General features: G+C 41.3%; 2 protein-coding genes across 2 annotated transcripts in view; both read right to left on the bottom strand.

Annotated features, from left to right (window-relative positions):
• The window catches only part of hspg2 (heparan sulfate proteoglycan 2), a gene marked incomplete at its 5' end in the record, with an annotated part of 91,034 nt that extends 88,061 nt beyond the window's left edge, over nt 1–2,973 (bottom strand). Inside the window, one exon of the mRNA XM_080533187.1 lies at nt 2,905–2,973. Coding sequence (XP_080389313.1) covers nt 2,905–2,973 — 69 coding nt within the window. The remainder of the gene's footprint in view (nt 1–2,904) is intronic.
• A 4,559-nt stretch (nt 2,974–7,532) lies between these two features.
• On the bottom strand, nt 7,533–11,137 carry casp9 (caspase 9, apoptosis-related cysteine peptidase). Its single transcript, XM_080533567.1, has 11 exons — nt 11,111–11,137; nt 10,616–10,780; nt 10,270–10,474; nt 10,069–10,149; nt 9,924–9,982; nt 9,459–9,635; nt 9,237–9,326; nt 8,995–9,142; nt 8,679–8,870; nt 8,453–8,562; nt 7,533–8,220 (listed from the first exon to the last, which is right to left on the bottom strand). Exons 2-11 carry the CDS (start codon nt 10,745–10,747, stop codon nt 8,113–8,115), a joined length of 1,302 nt encoding a protein of 433 aa, XP_080389693.1. The 5' UTR covers nt 10,748–10,780; nt 11,111–11,137; the 3' UTR covers nt 7,533–8,112.
• Between the last annotated feature and the right edge of the window lie 783 nt (nt 11,138–11,920).

Here is an 11,920-nt window from a genome sequence, read left to right on the forward strand (position 1 = left end):
ACACGTGTTTGATACCATTCCTCGTTCCATTCAATGAGCCTGTCCTCCGATTTCTACCTCCACCTGCCAACTGGTATATGGCCATTTTGGCACATCTATTTACTTGTCAGCTTCAAAGTATCACCACACAGAGAGATCTGGGGTGACTTTGACGCTTACTTAATATACCACATGGTCTGGACTGTGCGACTACTATATCACAATGTGGTTGCGTAAGACTTAGAAGGGAGATAAAGGGGTTGAGTTTCACAGAGGATAAAAAAGAAAATGGTTTATGACAATGGCACTGGCTGTATATGGTTACAGGATTCCAGAGCACCCCTCCCCCCCATAGTTCACCCCCCCCCCCCCCCCCCCATGAATGAAGTCAGGAGACACTTGTGGCACTGCAGTCTATACCGGGAGAGATCTCTGGGCTAAAATAGTCAGCACAGTGCTCACTGCTCACAGTTCTGATGTCAGACACCGGAAAACAAAGTGCTCCACTCTTGGCTCCACTCTGTTGATATGATCAAGAGTAGGGCAGGACAGGCATGGAGCGAGATTAAAATCCTTGGCCTTGACAGACCTGAACAGATGCTGTTTGCTACACCAGGGAGTAAAGCAAATGTAAGGATTCTAGAGGAGGAATATGATAGGCCTAATCTGAAAGAGCCATGAAATACAGGCTTGAGATAACATACTGGATATAAAGAGCGATGCACCTTGACATACCTACGTATGTATTTTAGTCAGGCCTTCTGGTAAGGGTTAGGGATAGGGTTATACAAGCTAAGTTATATAGTACACAGCATCCCCTTTTCGATAACACTTTATCATTAAAAAATCTTACTTCTTCCTTCTTCTAGCATTATGACTGCCAATGGCCCTTGGCCTTAGCATAGATGACTTTTTTCTGGCTATGACTGATGGATAGATGATTCACTTACTTTGGATAAATGTGTCTGCTAAATACCAAAAATGTAATGTAAATGTAATATAACTTACATGATTAATTAGTTATACTTTCTACTCCGTAATTAATTGTATACAAATGCTTATCTTGCTTTTAATAAGTAATGCTTATGAATGCTTATAAATGTTTATAAATGTTTACAAATCTTAGGACACTTATGTAAAAATAGCAAGTACAGTAGACTTTTTAACAATTTAGGCTATGAATGCTTATTTATTCAAGTGCGTCAATAATTCCCAATAAAAGGAATGGGTGGCTGATAGTGGGATGTGAGCACTTGCTGGACTGCTAGCCAATCAAGTGCTTTTATTGACATTGATTGTTTGAATTGATTGATGGGAATGACCCTGACATTCCAAATGAATGACAGGGGGGCGCCCATAGTAACACCAGTACTTGTGCTTAATTGAATGAAAGAGTCAAGCTTGCCACAGTGCAGACTCAAAATGCAAGAAACAGATGCTCCTGGTTCCAGATAATTCAATTATGTTGCTATTGTCAGCTTGGCTGTCATCGAGTAAGTGGTAAAATAGAGAAGCCATCTCCAATTACCTTTGACAGATAGTCAACAAGTAACAGATGATCTTCCAATGGAGACTAACAAATAGGTTTAACTTTGATTGTGGTTCATGATATTCCTGAAAATGCTACCAAAACAGGCTCAACCCAATTGGACACAAGAATCACAAGGCAGAATGCCCCAGTATATTGTAAGTTAGAAACAACTTGTCCAAATTGTCTAGCGAGAAATTACAGAGTGCTCCTCTTCAAGAGGTCAAATGTTTTGTTTGTGCCACCTTTAGGTTTAGCATGGTTTATTCACTGTATCTCAAACAGGTGTTAGACTTATATGTCTGGGCCTCTATACAGTATTTATTTATAAATGCTCCAACTCTCAAAAAGGTTTTACGTCTCTGATCAAATGAAGACAGAACAGAGACTCAGACGGCTTTTTATGTTAGAGGGCACAGAGGGGAGAACCCAGACAGGGGATAGTGTGTTTATTCTCAGTACCAGATATGATTGTCCTCATAGTTCACATCACTAACACGGGACCACTTTCATCACTTACCACTTTAGGGTCTAAAGACCTTAGATTTCAACACATACTTGTAGTGGACAGTAGTACATTAGATTAGTCCAGACAAAAGAGAGTATTTGTAGTTCCATAATTGCTCAAACTGTAGGACATAACTTCCCTCAACAATGCACACACTCTCACATTCTGTAGCATCAATCTTATCTTCTCCTTCTCACACATTTTAAGCATAAATATGTCCAATTGTCCCTCAAGAAATGGTGGTACATGTTACCCACCAATAATATGGAAGCTGGACATCATTCTCAAAGGTAACATTCCCTGTGTGTAGGTTAATTGGTGTGCATTACATTCGCATTAAGTTGCACAGATCGGCTACAACATAGACATGAAACTACGTTAGACATGCATTACAATTCAAGCATCTTCTATGTACCTTCCATCTGCAGTTTACATTATTGGTTACCAAAGTTGTTCCACAGTAACTCCTACTGTTCACTGCATAAGGGCAACTTCATGTAGCAGCCTATTCCCTCAATACGCAATTAAGGTGTTGCAACCTTAATTGACTTAATTTCAAGAGAGTGCTTCAGAAATAAGTTTGAGACGGTTTTAAGGCATGTAGACGCTATGACTGTGACTATGAATAGCTTGTTTCTATGGACAGAATTAGATCATCTCCATTCCACACAAGGTTCTAGTTTGTCGGATTACTTTTTACAGCATGTTTATAAAAAAGTAGCCTATAGGCTGACATGAGTGTGTAGGGAGGAATATAGTTCTATTTCATCGGTGCTGTTACACTTGACCACAACAGCCCGTAGAATACAATGAAATTAAACAGTTGATTTGTTTATATTGCACATGAGACGTTCAAACGGATTATGATAAACGTAAACATTTCACTTACATTAATCAGATGACATGTAAATATCAACGAGACGATAAGTCCAGAGACCGATTGGATCCGCGTGCCCATGTCTCCGCCAACCCAGCACACAGGCTGCACAATGCTGGGGGAATGAAAATCAAGCTCCTTCACAAGTTCTTGCCACTGAAGTACTGTATGGCGTGCACCTTTGACACTTTCTATAAAGGACAGACTTGTTTTCTACGTCCCACACCCGTTGGGACTTCATCAACAGATAATGATCCTTTTGAACGTTTGCTATATGGAAACAGAATAAAAAAAGCTATCAAATGTGAAGGCGTGAAGAGTTCTATTCGTTTCGCACCCTTCGGCCCCACTTTCTCTTGCACTCCGAAACTTCGACTTGTAATGCAAGCGCAAGGCACTGGGGAGTCCGCTGCTGTCGGGATACACGAGCCACTGCGCTGCGTAAAAGGCGGAATGGAATTCAAGGAGTGCTGATAGGCAGCTAATCCCACAGTGCGGAGACGCCACCTAGCCCATCTATAGATAGGACTAGTTTATAACATACAGTAATCTGTGTTATACATTTAAAACGGTCAATTGGCACCAATTGAAATATTCAGATGATATATATCCTCATGATAGCCCTGCCCAAATAATTCACGAACAATACACGAAAGATCACTTGAATAAAAAGAAAGCACAGGTTTAAGGAAAAACTAGAAGACTTGGGTTTTTCGCATCACTTGATTATCTCTCATGTACTGTAACTACAGATCTTGTTGCCTTATGCTGGCTGGTAAGGAATCTTGTAAATAGGAAGAAAACACAATTGAAACATTTACAATTAAAACAATTTGATGATCTGGGGTGAAAATGTGTGTTTGTGATGGACCTGTCATATGTCACCTTAAGCCGCATTGATGCATTATGTCAATGCATTGGTAAATAAAACTACTGATATCTGGGCATTGGCGCCCTCTGTTGACATTGAATATGTTATATTTAGATGTTACATCATGACTGCTTGTTGGTTCCCCACCAATTTACATTACATGTGTAATTAATTACTGGAAACCAAAAGTATAAGAACATAAGAACATAACATAAGACTCTATATCATGAAGCATGTCTAATTATTGTCTTTGAAGAGTCATAGAAAATACCATTTTGATTCAGTTCAAGAAACCGTCAACCCAATGCTCCATCCCCAGAACCAGCCAGCATTGTCAGTGGACATACAGTACAGTATGTTTGTGTTGTCAGTGGACATACAGTACAGTATGTTTGTGTTGTCAGTGGACATACAGTACAGTATGTTTGTGTTGACAGTGGACATACAGTACAGTATGTTTGTGTTCATTGTCAGTGGACATACAGTAGCCTACAGTATGTTTGTGTTCATTGTCAGTGGACATACAGTATAGTATGTTTGTGTTGACAGTGGACATACAGTACAGTATGTTTGTGTTGACAGTGGACATACAGTACAGTATGTTTGTGTTGACAGTGGACATACAGTACAGTATGTTTGTGTTCATTGTCAGTGGACATACAGTACAGTATGTTTGTGTTCATTGTCAGTGGACATACAGTAGCCTACAGTATGTTTGTGTTGTCAGTGGACATACAGTACAGTATGTTTGTGTTGTCAGTGGACATAGAGTACAGTATGTTTGCGTTGTCAGTGGACATACAGTACAGTATGTTTGTGTTGACAGTGGACATACAGTACAGTATGTTTGTGTTCATTGTCAGTGGACATACAGTACAGTATGTTTGTGTTGTCAGTGGACATACAGTACAGTATGTTTGCGTTGTCAGTGGACATACAGTACAGTATGTTTGTGTTGACAGTGGACATACAGTACAGTATGTTTGTGTTCATTGTTAGTGGACATACAGTACAGTATGTTTGTGTTCATTGTCAGTGGACATACAGTACAGTATGTTTGTGTTGTCAGTGGACATACAGTAGCCTACAGTATGTTTGTGTTGTCAGTGGACATACAGTACAGTATGTTTGTGTTGTCAGTGGACATACAGTACAGTATGTTTGTGTTGTCAGTGGACATACAGTACAGTATGTTTGCGTTGTCAGTGGACATACAGTACAGTATGTTTGTGTTGTCAGTGGACATACAGTACAGTATGTTTGTGTTGTCAGTGGACATACAGTACAGTATGTTTGTGTTCATTGTCAGTGGACATACAGTACAGTATGTTTGCGTTGTCAGTGGACATACAGTACAGTATGTTTGTGTTCATGGTCAGTGGACATACAGTAGCCTACAGTATGTTTGTGTTGTCAGTGGACATACAGTACAGTATGTTTGTGTTGTCAGTGGGCATACAGTACAGTATGTTTGTGTTGTCAGTGGACATACAGTACAGTATGTTTGTGTTGTCAGTGGACATACAGTACAGTATGTTTGTGTTGTCAGTGGACATACAGTACAGTATGTTTGTGTTGTCAGTGAACATACAGTACAGTATGTTTGTGTTCATCCAGATCCATACTGGTGCCCAGCACGTCTAGCTAACTGAGTTCAGAGAGCAGCTGCTGTCAATTAAGAGTTTAACTCTGGCATCTCCACTGGAGCTGTTACACAATGGGGGTAAATAAAACTAAAAGGAACATACAGTACAGCACAGTAAAAGTATATGTATTATTGATTGATCTAGTAGTCACTAAAGTCCTGTGGCAGTCCAGTGGTCTAGCACCGTGGCAAGGCAAGGCAGATTTATTTATAGAGCACATATTCATACAAATTAATATAAACTCAAAGTGCTTTACCAAACATGCAATAAAATAACAAGTAAAAAGTAAAAAAGAAATAAAATAAAAACGGCCATCATATTAATTAAAAGCTGAACAAAAGAAATGAGGTACAATAACAATTTAAAATGTTCAGGTTTAAAATCAATAAATAAAAACAAATCAATCAGTTAACCTATCCTAACTCAAATACACTCAATTAAAAGCCGAACAGAACATAAAAGTCTTCAACTTATTTAAAACAATTGATACAGATGGGGCTGAGCTAATGTTTTGTGACAGCTTGTTCCAGTGTTTTGCTGCATAGTGAGCGAATGCTGCCTCTCCACTTTTGGTGCTCACTCTAGGAACAGTTAAAAGGTCAGCCTCAGATGATCTTAGGGATTTAGCAGGTTCATAAGGCACTAATATGATTCAGATGTATTTTGGCCCTACACCATTCAGAGATTTATAGACCACGAGAATGATTTTAAAATCTATCCTGTGAGATACAGGGAGAGTGTAATGATCTAAGTATGGGAGGAATGTGATCACACTTGCTAGTTTTAGTCAGGGCTCTTGCAGCAGCATTTTGTATAAGTTGTAATTGTCTAAGTGCCTGTTTGGAGAGTCCTGAAAAAAGACCATTGCAGTACTTTAACCTTCTAGATATAAAAGCGTGGATAAACAGCGTGGCCTACAGTGTGTGGCCTACACTGCACACACATGCTCATGGTGGCATGGGTTCAAATCAATCACCTTACATACTCTGTCTTTCTCTACTATCTATATTCAAGGAAGGAGTAGAGCATGGAGTAGACGCTCTCCAGGAACCCACCAGGTGTCTTCAGAAGAGAGAGAGGAGGGAGAAGAGTCACACACACACACACACACACACACACACACACACACACCATCTCTTACCCTCTCATTGCCCCCTTTAAGCACTTTTTGTCTGAGAAATACACTACAACTATTGTATTGTATTGTTATTTGCACTAACTTTACCCATCACCCCCTTTCTTGCTTTCTCTGTCTCTCTCTTATCCACAGGAGATTCACATAGCCGGGGTGACTGCCTCAAGAGCCCAACCCCCCCCCCCCCCCCCATCTGTCCCATGCAAGGACACCCCCCACTCCCCATTTCTCCATAGCAATCCCCCCACCTGCACCCCGATTACCGTACTCTCTCAAAGCCATCTCTCATAATAAACCTACTATTAGCTATAGTATTTCAAATGATACACTGACTCTTTGTTTTCTCTTCATTGTATCTCATGTATAAAACATATGTTTTTAATTAATAGTGGGTAGTATTCACCATTTCCTGTCGGTAAAGAAGGTAGAAAGTGCCATTAGGTGCCATTTAGCCACTAAACTGCATACATGTGCAACAAGGGTGAAAATGTCAGATGACTATGCAGTCTGAGGCTACAGGCATATCAAGTCAGCTCTTGGTATCATTAAATGAATGAAGCAAAACTTGTAAGCCAACTGGAATTGGACTGCACATCTGTGGATGAATAGTCCTGACATTGAGTGAAAGATCAGCCAGAGAATATGAAACATTTCAAAACATCTCAGCGGGTTCCACTCCGCAGGAATGGGATACACATAGTGTACTGGTTGAGGAGTGGACATGTGTGGAAGATAGAAAGCAGTTGTTCTTCTAGTAACCTCCCTGTGTGCCAATTCATGAATGACTCAAACCTCAAATCCTGAGTGCTGCAATTTTGAAAGCCAAGATGATTTACAGGCTACCTCCATGCAAAAACACAGATACAACAAGATTTACACATATTTATTCAGCTTTTTTCAGTGTAGGAACAGAATAATAAAAAAAATCACATTGATAGTCAGGCAGAAACATTTGACTCAAATGAATAGATCATATTCTAGACAACATTAGAAGCTTTTACTTCTTAAATGCCATTTTCCGTCTGACAGTAAGGACAACATTAGTCCAGAAAGACTTCACAGAGCTCAGCAAACCATTTTTTAAAGTATTGTTTCATGAAAGCAGACAATAAAAGAGTATAGAGAGAATAAAAAAACTATCTTGGATGAATAACCAACAATTATTTTATAAAATTCATACAGCTTTCTACTAAGAGAAGCATGGACTGAGGAAAATAAAATGGTGTAAAAATTGTACACAAATAGAGACAGACATACCCTCAGAAGGAAACTCAGTGTTGCACCGTCATGGTAAATAGTAAATGGACTGCACTTATATAGAGCCTTATTCCAAAGCGCTTTACAATGGCCTCTCATTCACCCATTCACATTCACATTCACACACCAATGGCGGCATGCTACCATGCAAGGCGCTGGCCCGCTCATTGGGAATAATTTGTGGTTCAGTGTCTTGCCCATGGACACCTCGACATGTGGACAGGAGGAGCCGATCGAACCGCCGACCTTGCTATCATTAGACACCAGCTCTACCTCCTGAGGCCACAGCCGCCCTGTCATGTCTGGCTTGGTCACTGGGGCATGGTTTGAAATCTGAGATGTTTGCGGAGAAAGTTAAAGGAACCAGGCATCTGTTTGTAGAGGCCTTTGGCAGAGTTCTGTGAGACTTCATTGTTGACCTGAACAAAAACACAAACAATGACGTTATGCTGTATATGAGTGAGTGTGATGACTTGTGTGAGTCGTCATTTTTGGCATCACCAAGAATCAGGATACAACGGACTTTAATCCATAGTGACAGCTACCCATAAAATATTTATTTATTTATTATAACCATCTCCTATTATTCAGAGCAATTAACATCCCCAAACAAAAGGCACATATCAAACATGCGCCATTAGGAAAACTCACCATCATTAACATGGTGGCAAGGTCATCATCGGCAGCATTCTCCTCCAAGATCTGATCCAGTGTCTCGACATACCAGGAGCCAGCCTTGGTATCTCTCCAAGAGACATAGCCTGTGCAAGTTACAAAGAACAGCCATTAGGAAGACATACTCCTGTCACTCTGTGTTTGACATGCACCCACGTGCACGCGCACACACACACACACACACACACACACACACACACACCTGGAAAGGTTGAGTAGGACACCAGAATGTCGCTGGGTGTGGGCAGTGTGGTCCTGGCGTCTGGCTCATCAGAAGACATGCTCAGAGAGTCACTGCTGGATGACACGGGCATGGCATCTACCTGGTCATCTGCCCCACCAACAGACGGCCTCACCTCGTCAGGAGACACCTCGAAGCCCATGTCTCTCTCACCTGCCACCGCACAAAGAAGCACAGAACATACTTCTGTTTCCTTCTCTTGTTATCCATGGTCAAGTACAGTGTGATTTTTTCCCTCCAGGTAGCATTACTTTGCCGGTTACATCAAGTTATTTACCTCCCCCGCAGGCCTGGATGAAAAATAGCTTGGGTTTTCCCTGTAGAGACGGGCAGTTCTGGCCATTGAGGTAGTTGGTAATGATCTGAACTGGGACAGAGGGTCCATCCACACCATGCACTGCACCAGGAAAGCGATTGTGATTAACCTGAAAACATTCATTGATTAATAGCACGTAATGCACGTAAATGCTGATTAAAAAACACCATGGGCTTATCTAAAAAAAGATAAATATGTCTTACTTCAGTCCCATGGGATAGCATGATCACCACGCAGCAGTCATATTGTGAATGGTCCTTCTTGGATAAAGCCGATAGCTCCTGCCTTATTTGCTGAAATGTTGAGTAATGAAAGCATTAGATCTACTGGCCAGTATCAAAGTTATACATGAAGAGATATCATACAGTATAGGCTGAACTGAGAGGCTAACCAAGAGGGTAGCAGCAGGGGGAAGGCATCCTAACCTTATATTTCAGGTTTCTCTTGACAACAACAACAAAGTTGAGGGACTTGAATCTGTTCTCCAATTTGTCAGAGTCAATGTCGGACCCGTTGCGATTACTCAGCTCAGACTGGGGTTCAAACTCGACGTTGTTTATGATCAGGCAGTGTCCACATGGGCTTGCATCCATCTTGTATTCCTGAGAAAAAAATCATTAATGGAGTCCACAACACTGTATATAATACTTTATACTGGATGTAATGTCATAGGCCTACTTGATGTGATTGTAACTAGTCAAATGCAATCATATTTATTTTCTGGAGATATATTAAATGATGTGAGATTAAATTGAACAGAACTGAAATACAATAACACTTTTAGTGTAGGTTGTACTGCCGCCACATTGAGGAACTTTAATTCTTTGTGTTTCTCCTGGTGGCATTTAAGAGGTAGAATAATGAACAGCCAGAAAGGCTGGATGCATTACCTGAATACTGTCACGCCTTGTTCTCCCAGCTCTGGGTTTTCTATACTCCTTTTCAGGGGCTGTTGCAAATGCATTACAACAGTTTTACATGAATATTCAGAGACATATCAAACAATCCAAACAGACATCTAATTCTATCACTTACAGGGGCTTGGAGTGGTGTCTGGAGTTGGATAGACAGGGGCTTCTTCTCTTGCATGCCTGTCCATAGTATCCATAGGGGAGCCTGTAGAAATAGATCGAAATGATCAGCATACATGACAATGAACTAGAATAGATTAAATTAGAGTGGATCCATTTTCACCACATTTACAGTAATGATACCACTACCAGATAGCCTACTCACGGACTGGCAAAGGCCTAACGACTGGGCGAACATGGACTGGCAGAGGGAGAGGCTGGCTTGGTGGTCCTCCACTTTGTAGGAGCTCTGCCAAACTATGCTGCTCAGTCTCACGAAGGCACTCAAGGAAAGATGGGAACGCCAGACTTCCTCGTGTCTCCAGGTCCCTAACCAACTGCCTGGCTTGATCTCTTCTGGTCCCCGAGCTCTGAAACAGAGGAACAAGGTGTGAACTTGTGAGAACTTGACAAACTGAATGCATGATATCAGTGAGGTCCATTGAAAGAACGCTGTTCAAGGATTCCTGCAATTAGACAAGTTAGACGCCTATCATTACATTAGTCCTTACCTTTATCTCATCGATCATGTCTTGAGAGAAGATCCCTTTCGACAGAAGTCCATCATAAACATCCGATGGGTCCAAGTCTCTCACGAGATTGACCCTATTCTGTTGGAGAATCTTTTTATGCCTTCCCTCCATCGTGACACATGAAACAGGGGATCAGCAAAGGTTCTGCAGGAGCAAAGAAGAGCAAGATCAGGAGAAAAAACGACTTGAGCAGAACAATCCGGTTTGCCAAACCGGTTAGCAAATCAATCCAACTGCCTATAATGGACAACGTATCGCGTTAGGTAATGATGTGCTGCACTGTGCCTTCGACGATCATTAGTAGAGGCAGCCATACCAGTCAACAGATAATAACAGGTAGCTAACTTCAAATCTTCAAATTAAAGTCTACATGGCTAGCGTTTCAAACATAAGCCAGAAAGTGTCGTGGCCGAATTCTGATTGACAGAAAGAAAACGATAGCGTAGGGATATAGAGGTGAACATGTATATTTACCATTATGAGTTCCGCCTTTTGTGTGCTAGTTTCCCTAGTTTCACTTGCAAATTGCATGTTTACACCAGTCTACACATCACTGATTGGTTGGTGGAAACTACAATCTGGAAATCACAATGCGCGTTCGGTTTAATTCTCACGGCGCACCGTGTGTAAACAAGGGGTGTGTTCGTAAATACGCTCCGAGAGCGCCGGAGCACACACTGGGTTCAACGTCACAAAGGTACCGAGTCATTTAATTGGTCAAGAGGCACTCCATGAGTGCGGATCAGATTTCCAGAGCGTATTTACGAACGCCTCCTTTGCCTAAGGGAAACACGCTCAGACGGCGCGACTGGGACCTACAAAACAAGTACACCCGTGTCGTGTTTCGTCTTCGTCGAGGAACAACACTCCAACTCCCAGAATGCTTGACGTCAAATGACTGGATGCAGTCCTAGCAGGTTGTGTAAAACATTTACAATGCCGATCTAGGGGATGCTGCAGCTTTCAGTGTTCTCTCTGCACAGATCAGTACTCACAGTAATCATCTGGAGGATGCACCGATGTATGGCATAGAAGTGGTTGATTCAACACCATTTTCTTGAGGTAGCTACGTGCGAGCTGGCTGTGCATTAATTTGTATGTGTTGCTACTACTAGCCTGTCTAGCCATATTGCTTGGAAAGCTTTGAATGGTTTGTTTTTATCATCATCATCATCATCATCATCACCATCATCATCATCACCATCACCATCACCATCACCATCATCATCATCACCATCATCATCATCATCATCTTCTTCTTCTTCTTCTTCTTCTCCAAGCACG

Source organism: Nansenia antarctica, assembly GCF_963989245.1.
Source record: "Nansenia antarctica genome assembly, chromosome: 6".
Classification (NCBI taxonomy): Eukaryota; Metazoa; Chordata; class Actinopteri; order Argentiniformes; family Microstomatidae; genus Nansenia; species Nansenia antarctica.